Below are 16,053 nucleotides of genomic sequence, written 5' to 3'. Positions count from 1 at the left end.
CTCGCTCTCTCTCCCCCCCTCGCTCTCTCTCCCCCCCTCGCTCTCTCTCCCCCCCTCGCTCTCTCTCCCCCCCTCGCTCTCTCTCCCCCCCTCGCTCTCTCTCCCCCCCTCGCTCTCTCTCCCCCCCTCGCTCTCTCTCCCCCCCTCGCTCTCTCTCCCCCCCTCGCTCTCTCTCCCCCCCTCGCTCTCTCTCCCCCCTCGCTCTCTCTCCCCCCCTCGCTCTCTCTCCCCCCCTCGCTCTCTCTCCCCCCCTCGCTCTCTCTCCCCCCCTCGCTCTCTCTCCCCCCCTCGCTCTCTCTCCCCCCCTCGCTCTCTCTCCCCCCCTCGCTCTCTCTCCCCCCCCTCGCTCTCTCTCCCCCCCTCGCTCTCTCTCCCCCCCTCGCTCTCTCTCCCCCCCTCGCTCTCTCTCCCCCCCTCGCTCTCTCTCCCCCCCTCGCTCTCTCTCCCCCCCTCGCTCTCTCTCCCCCCCTCGCTCTCTCTCCCCCCCTCGCTCTCTCTCCCCCCCTCGCTCTCTCTCCCCCCCTCGCTCTCTCTCCCCCCCTCGCTCTCTCTCCCCCCCTCGCTCTCTCTCTCCTCCCCCCGTCTCTCTCTCTATTGCTGTGTAAGAAGCTCCCTCCCTTGGCCGTGCTGTGCCGTTGTGATATCGGACTGACTCCCCACAGGCTGTGATGTTATCAGTCGCTGTAACCGTGGGCGACAGGACCCGAGCTGGGCCGGGCTGGGGACATATCTCTGAATCTCGCTGTGGGCTGAGATGTTGGCGATTGGCAGGAAGTGGGGTGAACAGTGGAGGCGGGCGAGGACATTAATGGGCTGTTTGTTTCTGGGCAAAGTGAGCGAGGGAGGCTGGAAAGATTGCATCACTCACTCACTGACACTCGGCTGTAAATACATTCCCCAAACCGCCGTGAGTCACAGACCTGTCTCTGGGCAGCTCAGAGAGAGAGCAGTGTGGGGAGTGGAGGGAGAGAACACTCCTTATATAGGGAGAGTCTGCCCGTCTCCATCTTCTCTCTGCCTCTCTCTCGCTTTCTGCCTTTCGCCCTCTCTCTCCCGCTCTCTCTCTGTCTCTCTCTCGCTCTCTGTCTCTCTCTTCCTCTCCCTCTCTGCCTCTATAAACACTGTCCACACTCCCCTACCCCGCGACCTCCGACCCCGGCCCGTGACCCCGTGCGCTCGGCCTAGGCCTGCGTGAGGCCCAGCCTGGGATCCGGTTGCTGTGTAACTGCAGCGAGGTAACACCTGTAGCACGTCACCTGAACCACAGGCCTCCCCTGGTGCAGGGCCCAGCCCGGCTACCATGGTAACCGCAGGTACTCGAGCAGGCTGTCCGGCCTACTTACAGCATGCGGCCCTGGGAGAGGCAGCACCCAGCCCAGCCCCCGATCCCCCACCCCACACACATTCCCCCTCTCTTCCCCCCCCTCCTCCTCCCCTCCCTCCCACTCCCCTCCCTCTCTCCCCTCCCCCCACTCGCCTCCTCCTCCCCTCCCTCCACTAACCTCCCTCCTCCACTTCCCTCCACTTCCCTCCGCTCCTCTCCCTCCGCTCCCCTCCCCGACCCTCATCCTCCCTCCCCTTCCCTCCCCCCCTCTCCCTTCCCACTCCGCTCCCCCTGCCGGTTAAGCAACGCCTCGATTTCAAAATTCTCATCCTTATGTTCAAATCCTTCCATGGTCTCTCGCCCCTCCCTATATCTAACCTCCTCCAGCCCCTACACCCCTCCCTATCTCTGTAACCCCCTACACCCCTCCCTATCTCTAACCTCCTCCAGCCCCTACAGCCCTCCCTATCTCTGTAACCTCCTCCAGCTCCTACACCCCTCCCTATCTCTGTAACCTCCTGCAGCCCCTTCACCGCTCTGTTTCTCTGTAACCTCCTCCAGCCCTACACCCCTCCCTATCTATGTAACCTCCTCCAGTCCCTACACCCCTCCCTATCTATGTAACCTCCTCCAGCCCCACAACCCCCCGAGATGTCTGCACTCCTCTAATTCTGCCCTCCTGACCATCCCTGATTATAATCGCTCCACCATCGGTGGCCGTGCCTTCTGTTGCCTGAGCCCCAAGCTCTGGAGCTCCCTCCCTAAACCTCTCCGCCTCTCTCTCCTCCTTCAAGACGCTCCTTAAAACTGACCTCTGACCCAGCTTTTGGTCACCTGCGCTAATTTCTACTTATGCGGCTTGGTGTCAAAATTTAAACGCATAATCCTCCTGTGAGGCGCCGTGGGCCGTTTCACTGGTGTGATATCTTCACAGAGCACAGCACACACAGCTTCCTAACATGGCAGGCAGCTCTCTCGGAAGTCTCCGGAAATCTGCCTGGTTCTGTTTATTATTAACCCTGCACTTGCAGTACACACTACGTCCACTTCCACAGTGTGGAGCTACAAACATTACAAGCTTACAGACATTACACTTCTCCCTCCTTATTGAAGAAGTTATTATAACAAACATCATACATAACTTTCATGTTTATACACAACACAGGATGTAGACTTATTTTTTTCCATACTTACAAATTCATTTGTTTTCTGTTTCGAAGAGGATACCTTTGCTCTCGAACAGAACCTTCCAAACATGGTGTCGATTTCACTCATTCGAGGCTGATCCTGAGGAAAGTTTTCCTCCCCAGAATTTCCTTGATTTTCATTTGAACTCACTCTAACTTCAGACTCTTTGTTTTCCTGACTCGGACTCAGACTTTCATTCTGATTCTCTCTTGGATTTGTTTCCAGTACATTGGATTTCGGATTTGCTACTGGTGTATCAAAACTATCTGGTGAGTCAGAAATAATTGAATCCTTCCCACCTTCAACTCCTTCCATGTCTGTGGGTAAAATAAGATCAATGTGAACAAACCTAACCTGTCCATTATCAAACATCTTTACCAAAAATATGCGAGGACCACATATCTTCACCACTCTTCCTGGTAACCACTTTAACCATTTATGGTGATGGTTCTTCACTCTCACCTTCTGGTTTAATTTCACACTTCTCTCTTTTACTCGACCTCTATCATGATTCTCCTTCTGTCTTAATTGTGTCTCTTCTACGGACTGTGCCAAATTTGGTTTTAACAATGAGAATCTGGTTTGTGGCTGTCGTTTGAGCAACAACTCTGTTGGTGTTCTACCAGTAGTTGTGTGAGGAGTATTTCGATATGTAATCAAAAAATTAGCCAATTTGTGATCCAATGACAACTGTCGTTTCCTTGGGTTTGGATCTAACATTTGTTTTGAGGGCACGTTTTACAATTTGTACAGTGCGCTCTGCTGCACCATTCGAAGCAGGATGGTATGGTGGAACCTTGGTATGTTTCACACCATTTTTGCTCGTGAATTGTGCAAATTCTTCTGAACGAAATTGTGGTCCATTATCCGAAACAATTTCTTCAGGGAGGCCAAATGAAGAAAATAATTTTCGTAAAATGTCTAATGTTTTATTTGTTGTTATTTTCCACATTGGGTACACCTCGACCCACTTCGAATGGCTATCAATCACAATGAACAATTGTTGTCCTTCTAACTCAGCAAAATCAATATGTAGTCTTTGCCACACCCTGGGAGGCCATTTCCATGGCTGTAATGGTACTGGTGGTGGTTGCTTGCTTACCGATTGACATGTCGTACACTGACTCACGATGTACTCTGTATCTTTATCAAGACCTGGCCACCATAAATAACTGTGTGCAAAACTCTTGGTCAAACACATTCCCAGGTGCTGGTCATGGAGGTCTCCTAATAATTTGGACCTGAATTTATTTGGTATAACCACTCTTGCACCCCACATGATACAATCTTTATCGACTGATAATTCATTCCTACGAATGAAGAATGGATGTGTATCTTTGTCTGTTACCTGGTTTGGCCATCCATTTGCAATATAATCATACACCTTTGACATCACTGGGTCACGTTTGGTTGCTCTACCAATCTCTTCAGCTGTGACTGGCAGTTCATCAATGTATGAAAAAGAAAACACTTCCTCCCTATCGGGTGTAACTTGTGATGGTGAAGGCAATCTAGACATAGCATCAGCATTACTGTGATCAGCTGATCGTCTGTATTCAATATCATAAGTATATGCTGACAAAATCAAAGCCCATCTCTGCATTCGGACTGCAGCTAATGTTGGAACTGGGGACTTTGGATGGAGGATTGCTGTTAACGGCTGATTGGTCCATAACGATGGTAAACTTACGACCATACAAGTATTTGTGAAACTTCTTGACCTCAAAAATTAATGCCAAAGCTTCCCTTTCAATTTGCGCATAGTTACTCTCACTGGCACTGAGAGTGTGTGAAGCAAAAGCAATTGGTCTCTCCTCCCCACTACGTGATACACGAGAGATCACTGCCCCAACTCCATACGGAGAGGCATCACATGCTAGCTTAACCTCCTTCGATATGTCATAGTGAACTAACATGGTGCTCTCTACCAATTTGCTTTTGAATGCTGTATCGCATTCTTCTGACCACTTCCAATGGACCTGTTTTTTTAAAAGTTCATTCAGTGGATGTAATACTGTAGCCAAATTTGGTAGGAACTTCCCATAATAGTTCAAAAGACCCAAGAATGAACGAAGTTCAGTGACATTCCTGGGAGTGGGTGCATTTCTGATTGCATCCAATTTTTCCATGGTTGGATGTAAACCATCTTTGTCTACTCTGTACCCTAAGTACTCCACTGAGTTTTTAAATAACTCACACTTACGAGCAGACACTCGTACTCTGTGCTTCTCTAGCCGTTTGAGGACTTCATTCAATATGTTATTATGAATTTGCCTATTTGATGCTGAAATTAGTATGTCATCCAAATAACATACTACCCCTTCAATACCTTGCAAAATCTGGTTCATCACCCCTTGGAATATGGCAGGGGCGGAAGACACTCCAAACGGTGGCCTATTAAATTGATATAGGCCTAGATGAATATTTATAGTCAAACATGACTTGGACTCCTCATCTAGTTCAAGCTGTAAGTAGGCATTCGTAACATCCAGTTTTGAGAAGATCTGACCACCTGTCAGTGTTGTGAACAAATCTTCTATATTCGGCAATGTATTGGGGACATTACCCTCTAGAACCTGGTTTACGGTTACTTTATAATCACCACACAATCTTACCTTACCATCGGACTTAGGTACGACAACAATGGGTGTAGCCCAATTACATCAACCTATCTTACAAATAATGTTCTCAGTCTCTAGTCTTTTGAGTTCTTGCTCAACTTTCCCCTCGAGTGCATATGGTACGGAACGTGGCTTGTAGTAAACCGATCTAGTGTCCTTCTGTACCCTGATACTTGCCTTGAAGCCTTGGATCGGACTGCCCGTATCGCAGAACACCTGCGGATACTGCTCGATAACCTCATCCGTTGATGAAAATCTCGCTTCCACACAGAAAATCTTACACCAATCCAGCTTCAGTGAGCTCAACCAATTTCTTGTCTTGTCTTGTCTCCTTTCACTACTATTAGAGGCAAGCTCTGAAGTTGATCTTTATATTTCACCGGTGTGGTGCTACGACCTACCACAGGAATTTTCTCTCCCGAGTAGCCTCGCAGCTCTATCTTGGATTTCTCCAGTTGAGAATCATGCAATTTGTCGAGGTACAGTGACTCCGGTACTACACTCACGGATGCACCCGTGTCAATTTCCATTGGTATCTTGAATCCCACAACATCCATGTGGATTTTGATGCTTTCCGAATCGCTGTCCGTTAACCTCGTGCTCCTGATGACGTGTAACTCTAACATCTCCTCGTCCTGTTGTTGTTCTTCCATGCTATGTAGTCTCTTGGGATTTCTACTCATAGCTTTGAACACTGGACTCATAGCTTTAAAAGCTGGTTTACCCTTCAGTCGGCATGCCTTCGCAAGATGCCCAGTCTTCCTGCAGAAGAAACACTCTGCCTTCACGTATGGACAACTTTGAGCAATGTGTTGTCCCAGGCACCTATAGCACGACTTCAACGCTCTGTTAGAATTTCCAGTTTCTGAGACTTTGGGCCCCCACCATCTTTTACCCTGAACCTGCAGGTGATTTACCTCGGTTGACTGACGACCGTAATCATTATTTCATTCTCGGGAATATTGTTCGGCCATGCCCATTGACCTCGCTGTCTGACAAGCAATCTCAAAAGTCAAGTCATCCGTCGTCAATAACTTCCTTCTGATCGCATCATTTTTCACCAAACAAACAAAATGATCCCGCAATGCGCGGTTTTGAAAGTTTCCAAAATTACAGTGCATCGATAGCTTTTTTAATGCTACGATGTAATCAGCGATACTTTCATCAGCCTTTTGATTCCGAATCCCGAAACGATAGCTTTCAGCAATTTCTAACGGTTTGGGGTTATAGTGCTGCTCCAGCTTCGTAAAAATCTCTTTAGGCGTCGTGTCCTTTGGCTCGTCAGGCACAAGCAGATTTACAAGGGTTTCGTACAATGCCGGACCTGCCTCCAATAAGAAGATCGCTTTCTTACGTTCCAACACAGCCCGGTTCTGGACTGCATTGTTTGGAACTTCCATTATGTTAATTGCAGTGAAATACATTTCTAGCCGATCCACATATGCTTTAAAACGTTCCCGGTCGTGTCTATATTCTCCCAAATGTCCCAATACACCTGCCATTTTAATCTCTAGCTGTTCTCACCGTGTGCTGTACTTTGCCTCGGATTTTGTAGCTTTTTTTCAAAGACAGAAACTTCCAAAGTCTCTCTGTCGGCTGGCTGAATCCTCCACCAACAAAAATTAAGCTTTAAATCATCCGAAAAATCCCATCTCAATCGCCAAATGTGATATCTTCACAGAGCACAGCACACACAGCTTCCTAACATGGCAGGCAGCTCTCTCGGAAGTCTCCGGAATTGCCTGGTTCCGCTTAATCATTAACTCTGCACTTGCAGTACACAATACGGCCACATCTATGTGGATTTTGAGGTACAGTGTGGAGCTACAAACATTACAAGCTTACAGACATTACAACTGGGTTAAAGGCGCTATTTAAATTCAAGTTGTTGTTCATGAAGGCGAGAGGCGACAGGAAACTGGGCCTCTCCCTCACGCCAGCACTAGAGTATTTAGCACAGGGGCGGTACTGAGGGAGCACCACACTGTCGGAGGGGCAGTACTGAGGGAGCGCCGCACTGTCGGAGGGGCAGTACTGAGGGAGCGCCGCACTGTCGGAGGGGCAGTACTGAGGGAGCGCCGCGCTGTCGGAGGGGCAGTACTGAGGGAGCCCTGCACTGTCGATGGGACGGTACTGAGGGAGCGCCGCACTGTCGATGGGACAGTACTGAGGGAGCCCTGCACTGTCGATGGAACGGTACTGAGGGAGTGCCGCACTGTCGGAGGGTCAGTACTGAGGGAGCGCCGCACTGTCGGAGGGGCAGTACTGAGGGAGCGCCGCACTGTCGGAGGGGCGGTACTGAGGGAGCCCTGCACTGTCGATGGGACGGTACTGAGGGAGTGCCGCACTGTTGCAGGTGCTATTTTTCGGAAGAGATGTTAAACCAAGGTACCAGTGGGGGCAGGGTTGACCCCAGTGTTCTGGCGGTTGCATTCATCTCTTAACCTAAACAACTGGATGTTCGCCTTGTCGGTGTCTGTGGGATCTTGCTATGCTCAAATTGGCTGCTGCGTTTCCCTATTTAAAGTGACCCCCGTTGCTCTCTGTCTCCACTCTACACTGAGCTGTGTTGGTGGGGGCTGGGCTCCTGATCACGCAGCGCCCGAGCGACTTGCTGCGTTGACTGGAGGGCTAGCCCGTGATGCCGGCTGTAGTCAAATATCCGGGCGAGCTAACGGTCAGGATCACGGAGGAGCGGATTGGCAGAGAGCTCACCGCCTGCTTCCCCTCCCACCCCCTCATTCTGAGTGATAACCACCCCCCCCCCCAACACATCTCTCTCATTCTCCCCCAGGTGGTGTGTCTCATCGTCTTCATCTGTTTCGCCGCCTCCATTTATGGCGGCTTCTCGGCGGCCCCCATCGTCGAGCTCATCTTCAGTGGCATCTTCTTCGTCATCTTCATGAACCAGTTCGACCAATCGCTGTCCTTCATTCACTGGCCCTGGACGGTAGGTGGGAGTTGGGGAGAGGGAGGGGGACGGGGAGATGGAGGGTTTGGGGAGACGGGGAGAGGGAGGGAGAGAGGGAGGGAGAGAGGGAGAGAGGGAGGGAGGGAGGGAGGGAGGGAGAGAGGGAGGGAGGGAGAGAGAGGATGGGGAGAGAGAGGGAGAGAGAGGATGGGGAGAGAGAGAGAGAGAGAGAGGGAGGGGATGGGGCGAGGGAGGGGATGGGGCGAGGGAGGGGTTGGGGAGTTGGGGAGAGGGTGGGAGTTGGGGAGAGTGTGGGGGTTGAGGAGAGGATGGGGGTCGGGGAGAGGGAGGGGATGGGGAGAGGGAGGGGAGAGGGAGGGGACGGGGAGAGGGAGGGGGCGAGGGAGGGAGTGAGGGAGATGAGGAGAAGGTGGGAGATGGGGAAAGGGTGGGTTTGGGGAGATGAGGAGAGGGTGGGTTTGGGGAGAGGGTGGGTTTGGGGAGATGGGGAGAGGGTGGGGATGGGGAGGGGTTGGGAGTGAGGGAGATGGGGAGAAGGTTGGTTTGGGGAGAGGGAGAGGATGGGTTTGGGGGATTGGGGAGAGGGTGGGTTTGGGGAGATGGGGAGAGGTTGGGAGTGAGGGAGATGGGGAGAAGGTTGGTTTGGGGGGATGGGGAGAGGGTGGGTTTGGGGAGATGGGGAGAGGGTGGGTTTGGGGAGATGGGGAGAGGGTGGGTTTGGGGAGATGGGGAGAGGGTGGGTTTGGGGAGATGGGGAGAGGGTGGGTTTGGGGAGAGGGTGGCTTTGGGGAGAAGGAGGGGTTTGGGGAGATGGGGAGGGGTTGGGAGTGAGGGAGATGGGGAGAAGGTGGGTTTGGGGAGAGGGTGGGTTTGGGGGATTGGGGAGAGGGTGGGTTTGGGGAGATGGGGAGAGGGTGGGTTTGGGGAGAGGGTGGGTTTGGGGAGATGGGGAGAAGGAGGGGTTTGGGGAGAAGGAGGGGTTTGGGGAGATGGGGAGAGGGTTTGGTTTGGGGAGATGGGGAGAGGGTGCGTTTGGGAGAGGGTGGGAGTGAGGGAGATGGGGAGTGAATGAGTGAGTGAGACAGTTAATCGCCCCCACCTCTCTGTTGCAGGATATGATCCGTTGTGTGATTGCGGTGATCATCTTCATTATCATTTCCATCATTGCGGTGATCAGCCGTGAGGGCTCTCGGATTGCCGGAGGGGTGAGTGTGGTCAGACTGCTGGTCCGTGTCAGAGACCCAGCCTAGGGTCACAATTAGCAACGTGATAATGCACCTCTTTCACCGATGGTCAAGGGATAAATATCGGCCCCAGGACACCGGGGAGAACTCCCCCTGCTCTTCTTCCAATAGTGACCCCGGGATCTTTTACATCCACCCGAGAGGGCAGACGGGGGCCTCGGGTTTAACGTCTCATCCCGAAACACGGCATCTCCCACAGTGCGGGGCTCCCTCAGTACTGCCCCTCCGACAGTGCGGCGCTCCCTCAGTACCGCCCCTCCGACCGTGCGGCGCTCCCTCAGTACCGCCCCTCCGACAGTGCGGCGCTCCCTCAGTACCGCCCCTCCGACCGTGCGGCGCTCCCTCAGTACCGCCCCTCCGACAGTGCGGGGCTCCCTCAGTACCGCCCCTCCGACAGTGCTGGGCTCCCTCAGTACCGCCCCTCCGACAGTGCGGGGCTCCCTCAGTAACGCCCCTCCGACCAGTGCGGGGCTCCCTCAGTACCGCCCCTCCGACAGTGCGGGGCTCCCTCAGTACCGCCCCTCCGACAGTGCGGCGCTCCCTCAGTACCGCCCCTCCGACAGTGCGGCGCTCCCTCAGTACCGCCCCTCCGACAGTGCGGGGCTCCCTCAGTACCGCCCCTCCGACAGTGCGGGGCTCCCTCAGTACCGCCCCTCCGACAGTGCGGGGCTCCCTCAGTACCGCCCCTCCGACAGTGCGGGGCTCCCTCAGTACCGCCCCTCCGACAGTGCGGGGCTCCCTCAGTACCGCCCCTCCGACAGTGCGGGGCTCCCTCAGTACCGCCCCTCCGACAGTGCGGGGCTCCCTCAGTACCGCCCCTCCGACAGTGCGGGGCTCCCTCAGTACCGCCCCTCCGACAGTGCGGGGCTCCCTCAGTACCGCCCCTCCGACAGTGCGGGGCTCCCTCAGTACCGCCCCTCCGACAGTGCGGGGCTCCCTCAGTACCGCCCCTCCGACAGTGCGGGGCTCCCTCAGTACCGCCCCTCCGACAGTGCGGGGCTCCCTCAGTACCGCCCCTCCGACAGTGCGGGGCTCCCTCAGTACCGCCCCTCCGACAGTGCGGGGCTCCCTCAGTACCGCCCCTCCGACAGTGCGGCGCTCCCTCAGTACCGCCCCTCCGACAGTGCGGGGCTCCCTCAGTACCGCCCCGATTGCCGGGGATGATGGGACGCCATTGTTGCGTGTGTGATTACGTCTCTCTCTCTCTCTCTCTCTCCGGCCCAGGTTTTTGGATTTATTGCCGCTGCCCTCTTTGCCTACGATGCTTATCTTGTCTTCCCGACCCTGAAGAAGCGGCAACACATTCCTGCTGCCTCGGGTAAGTCTGGACGGAGCGCGGGGCGGGGGGGGGGGGTGGGGGGGTGGGGGAGGGGCCTGAGGGGTGGCGTGGGGGTGGTGTGAGGGTGAGGGGCCACTGCTGCCCTCAACCCCAACGCGATATTCGGCCTCTCGCGCAGGCTCTGCCCACCCTGCTCCGCGACGGGTCACGTGACCTCACTCCGTGTGCTGGTTGGCCATTTGCGATCTCGCGGGAGGGGCGCTGGGAACATAAGAACATAAGAAATAGGAACAGGAGTTGGCCATACGGTCGTAGTTAGGTTGGGGACAGCATCAAACAAGAAATAAGGGATGTGTGCGATAAAGGTACAGCAGTTATCATGGGCGACTTTAATCTACATATTGATTGGGCTAACCAAACTGGTAGTAATGCGGTGGAGGAGGATTTTCTGGAGTGTATTAGGGATTTTTTTTCTAGACCAACATGTCGAGGAGCCAACTAGAGAGCTGGCCATCCTAGACTGGGTGTTGTGTAATGAGAAGGGACCAATTAGCAATCTTGTTGTGCGAGGCCCCTTGGGGAAGAGTGACCATAATATGGTAGAATTCTTTATTAGGATGGAGAGTGACAGTTAATTCGGAGACTAGGGTCCTGAACTTTAGGAAAGGTAACTTCGATGGTTTGAGACATGAATTGGCTAGAATAAACTGGCGAGTGATACTTAAAAGGTTGATGGTGGATAGGCAATGGCAAACATTTATAGATCACATGGATGAACTTCAGCAATTGTACATCCCTGTCTGGAGTAAAAATAAAACGGGGAAGGTGGTTCAACCGTGGCTGACAAGGGAAATTAAGGATTGTGTTAAATCCAAGGAAGAGGCATATAAATTGGTCAGAAAAAGCAGCAAAGCTGAGGACTGGGAGAAATTTAGAATTCAGCAGAGGAGGACTAAGGGTTTAATTCGGAGGGGGAAAATAGAGTATGAGAGGAAGCTTGCAGGGAACATAAAAACTGACTGCAAAAGCTGCTATAAATATGTGAAGAGAAAAAGATTCGTGAAGACAAACGTAGGTCTCTTGCAGTCAGATTCAGGTGAATTTATAATGGGGAACAAAGAAATGGCAGACCAATTGAACAAATACTTTGGTTCTGTCTTCATGAAGGAAGACACAAATAACCTTCCAGAAATACTAGGGGACCGAGGGTCTAGTGAGAAGGAGGAACTGAAGGATATCCTTATTAGTCAGCAAATTGTGTTAGGGAAATTGATGGGATTGAAGGCCGATAAATCCCCAGGGCCTGATAGTCTGCATCCCAGAGTACTTAAGGAAGTGGCCCTAGAAATAGTGGATGCATTGGTGGTCATTTTCCAACAGTCTATCGACTCTGGATCAGTTCCTATGGACTGGAGGGTAGCTAATGTAACACCACTTTTTAAAAAGGGAGGGAGAGATAAAACGGGTAATTATAGACCGGTTAGCCTGACATCAGCAGTGGGGAAAATGTTGGGATCAATTATTAAAGATGTAATAGCAGCGCATTTGGAAAGCAGTGACAGGATCGGTCCAAGTCAGCATGGATTTATGAAAGGGAAATCATGCTTGACAAATCTTCTGGAATTTTTTGAGGATGTAACTCGTGGAGTAGACAAGGGAGAACCAGTGGATGTGGTGTATTTGGATTTTCAAAAGGCTTTTGACAAGGTCCCACACAAGAGGTTGGTGTGCAAAATTAAAGCACATGGTATTGGGGGTAATGTACTGACGTGGATAGAGAACTGGTTGGCAGACAGGAAGCAGAGAGTCGGGATAAACGGTCCTTTTCAGAATGGCAGGCAGTGACTAGTGGAGTGCCGCAGGGCTCAGTGCTGGGACCCCAGCTATTTACAATATACATTAATGATTTGGACGAAGGAATTGAGTGTAATATCTCCAAGTTTGCAGATGACACTAAACTGGGTGGCAGTGTAAGCTGTGAGGAGGATGCTAAGAGGCTGCAGGGTGACTTGGACAGGTTAGGTGAATGGGCAAATGCATGGCAGATGCAGTATAATGTGGATAAATGTGAGGTTATCCACTTTGGGAGCAAAAACGCAAAAATAGAATATTATCTGAATGGTGACAGATTAGGAAAAAGGGACTTGCAACACGACCTGGTTCATCAGTCATTGAAAGTTGGCATGCAGGTACAGCAGGTGGTGAAGAAGGCAAATGGCATGTTGGCCTTCATAGCGAGGGGATTTGAATATAGGAGCAGGGAGGTCTTACTGCAGTTGTACAGGGCCTTGGTGAGGCCACACCTTGAGTATTGTGTTCAGTTTTGGTCTAATCTGAGGAAGGATGTTCTTGCTATTGAGGGAATGCAGCGAAAGTTCACCAGACTGATTCCTGGGATGGCGGGACTGACATATGAGGAGAGACTGGATCAACTGGGCCTGTATTCACTGGAGTTTAGAAGAATGAGAGGGGATCTCATAGAAACATATCAAATTCTGACGGGATTGGACAGGTTAGATGCAGGAAGAATGTTCCCAATGTTGGGGAAGTCCAGAACCAGGGGTCACAGTCTAAGGATAAGGGGTAAGCCATTTAGGACCGAGATGAGGAGAAACTTCTTCACCCAGAGAGTGGTGAACCTGTGGAATTCCCTGCCACAGAAAGTTGTTGAGGCCAGTTCATTGGATATATTCAAAAGGGAGTTAGATGTGGCCCTTACGGCTAAAGGGATCACGGGGTATGGAGAGAAAGCAGGAAAGGGGTACTGAGGGAATGATCAGCCATGATCTTATTGAATGGTGGTGCAGGCTCGAAGGGCCGAATGGCCTACTCCTGCACCGACTTTCTATGTTTTTATACGGCCCCTCGAGCCTGCTCCACCATTTAATACGATCATGGCTGATCCGATCATGGACTCAGCTCCACTTCCCCGCCCGCTCCCCATAACCCTTCACTCCCTTATCGCTCAAAAATCTGTCTATTTCCGCCTTAAATATATTCAATGTCCCGGCTTCCACAGCTCTCTGAGGCAGAGAATTCCACAGATTTACAACCCTCTGAGAGAAGACATTCCTCCTCATCTCAGTCCTAAATGGCCGCCCCCTTATCCTGAGACTGTGACCCCTGGTTCTAGAATCCCCAGCCCGGGGGAAACACCCTCTCTGCATCTACCCTGTCAAGCCCTGTAAGAATTGTGTGTGTTTCAATGCGATCACCTCTTATTCTTCTAAACTCCAGAGAATATCGGCCCAGTCTGCTCAATCTCTCCTCATAGGACAATCCCCCCATCCCAGGAATCAGTCTGGTGAACCTTCGCTGCACTCCCTCTATGGCAAATATATCCTTCCTTAGGTAAGGAGACCCAAACTGTGCACAATACTCCAGGTGTGGTCTCACCAGGGCCCTGTACAGTTGTAGCAAGACTTCCTTACTCAGATACTCCAGCCCCCTTGCAATAAAACACAAAAGGATAGTCTGCAGGTACAGCAAGTGATCAGGAAGGCCAATGGTATCTTGGCCTTTATTGCAAAGGGGATGGAGTATAAAAGCAGGGAAGTCTTGCTCCAGTTATACAGGGTATTGGTGAGGCCACACCTGGAGTACTGCGTGCAGTTTTGGTTTCCATATTTACGAAAGGATATACTTGCTTTGGAGGCAATTCAGAGAAGGTTCACTCGGTTGATTCCGGAGATGAGGAGGTTGACTTATGAGGAAAGGTTGAGGAGGTTGGGCCTCTACTCATTGGAATTCAGAAGAATGAGAGGTGATCTTATCGAAACGTATAAGATTATGAGAGGGCTCGACAAGGTGGATGCAGAGAGGATGTTTCCACTGATGGGGGAGACTAGAACTAGGGGGCATGGTCTTAGAATAAGGGGCCGCCCATTTAAAACTGAGATGAGGAGGAATTCCTTCTCTCAGAGGGTTGTAAATCTGTGGAATTCGCTGCCTCAGAGAGCTGTGGAAGCCGGGACATTGAATAAATTTAAGACAGAGATAGACAGTTTCTTAACCGATAAGGGGATAAGGGGGCGGGCAGGGAAGTGGAGCTGAGTCCATGATGGGATAGCCATGGTCGTATTAAATGGCGGAGCAGGTTCGAGGGGCCGAATGGCCGACTCCTGCTCCTATTTCTTATGTTCTTATGTTCTCTCTCCGCCGTTACTGGGACTGGGCTTTCTGCTAACACTAGGCCCCAGCGCGCCCTTAATACCCCAGGGAACTCTGATCAGCGGACCCTTTTTGCGGAGCGCGTGGATACGTAACTCGACGTGAGGTGATGTGCTTGCCCATGAATATCCCGCTCGCATTGCAGTCAAGCCCCCTTGCAAGTAGTCCCTCCAGCGGCGGCCATCTTGGTTGGCGGTGGTGATGTTTCGAGGTTTTGTCTCAATCTCTGTTCTTTCTTTCACAGTTCCGCCGGACTACTCTCCCTAACGTGGGGGCCCCCGAGGCACTGGGAGGAGATCAGCGAGGTCCCTGGAACTGGGGCGTCCTGTCCCAGCACTGCCCGACAACAAGACACAGGAAGCTGTCCGGACATCACCTCCCCCTCCCCCGTCCGGCTGACCCCTCCCCCGTCCGGCTGACCCCTCCCCCGTCCGGCTGACCCCTCCCCCGTCCGGCTGACCCCTCCCCCGTCCGGCTGACCCCTCCCCCGTCCGGCTGACCCCTCCCCCGTCCGGCTGACCCCTCCCCCGTCCGGCTGACCCCTCCCCCGTCCGGCTGACCCCTCCCCCGTCCGGCTGACCCCTCCCCTTCCCGCTGCCCCGTCTCTCACCCACTCCCCTCCCTCAAACGTTTGCCTGCTGCGGTCCCTCCCATTATTGCACTCGCGCTGACACACTCCCTACCCTAACCCGGCCCAATTCTTTCACCCTCCTCCTCTATCACGCCCCCTCCTCCTTCACCCTCCCTCGTTCCTTTCTCCCCCTCTCCCCTCCCCCTCCCCTTTTTTCTCTCTCCTCCTCCCCTCCCCTCCCCTTTTTTCTCTCTCCTCCTCCCTTCCCCCTCCCCCTTCCCTCCCCTCCGTCTCTCCCCCTCCCCTCACTCTCTCCTACTCCTCTCACCACCTCCCCCTCCCCCTCCCTCATCTCCCCCTCCCCCTCCCTCATCTCCCCCTCCCCCTCCCTCATCTCCCCCTCCCCCTCCCTCATCTCCCCCTCCCCCTCCCTCATCTCCCCCTCCGTCTCTCGCCCCTCCCTCCCTCTCCCCCCTCTCCCCCTCTCCCTCTCTCCCTCCCTCCACCTCACCCCTACCCTTTCCGCCCCCTCCCTCCCTCTACCCCCCTCCGTCTCTCCCCCCTCTGCCCCTCCCCCTCCATCATCTCCCTCTCCCTCTCACCCCTCCCCCCCCACCCTTTCCGCCCCCCCCATCCCTCACTCCCCGAGATCGGGCACTGCCCTCACTGCCAGTGGGCCCAGCGCTCGGGCCTGACTTTACTTGAAGCCTGGGACTGGAGTAAC

General features: G+C 53.1%; 1 protein-coding gene across 1 annotated transcript; it reads left to right on the top strand.

The window, feature by feature from the left end:
- The first annotated feature begins 7,774 nt into the window (after positions 1–7,774).
- LOC139250230 (proteolipid protein 2-like) lies at positions 7,775–15,801 on the top strand. The gene is made up of 5 exons (XM_070872725.1): positions 7,775–7,810; positions 7,928–8,083; positions 9,178–9,270; positions 10,534–10,627; positions 15,003–15,801. The coding sequence occupies exons 1-5, from the start codon at positions 7,775–7,777 to the stop codon at positions 15,023–15,025; spliced, it is 402 nt and encodes a 133-aa protein (XP_070728826.1). The 3' UTR covers positions 15,026–15,801.
- Positions 15,802–16,053: the final 252 nt, after the last annotated feature.

The sequence above is a fragment of the Pristiophorus japonicus genome, unplaced genomic scaffold (assembly GCF_044704955.1).
Source record: "Pristiophorus japonicus isolate sPriJap1 unplaced genomic scaffold, sPriJap1.hap1 HAP1_SCAFFOLD_3543, whole genome shotgun sequence".
NCBI classification, from domain to species: domain Eukaryota; kingdom Metazoa; phylum Chordata; class Chondrichthyes; family Pristiophoridae; genus Pristiophorus; species Pristiophorus japonicus.
This window is presented reverse-complemented; position numbering and strand designations above follow the sequence as displayed.

Coding starts and splice junctions, on each gene's coding strand:
- LOC139250230 (XM_070872725.1), top strand. CDS start 7,775: ATGCCGGCTGTAGTCAAATATCCGGGCGAGCTAACG. Junction 7,811..7,927: donor AATATCCGGGCGAGCTAACG/GTCAGGATCACG, acceptor ATTCTCCCCCAG/GTGGTGTGTCTCATCGTCTT. Junction 9,271..10,533: donor GCTCTCGGATTGCCGGAGGG/GTGAGTGTGGTC, acceptor TCTCCGGCCCAG/GTTTTTGGATTTATTGCCGC.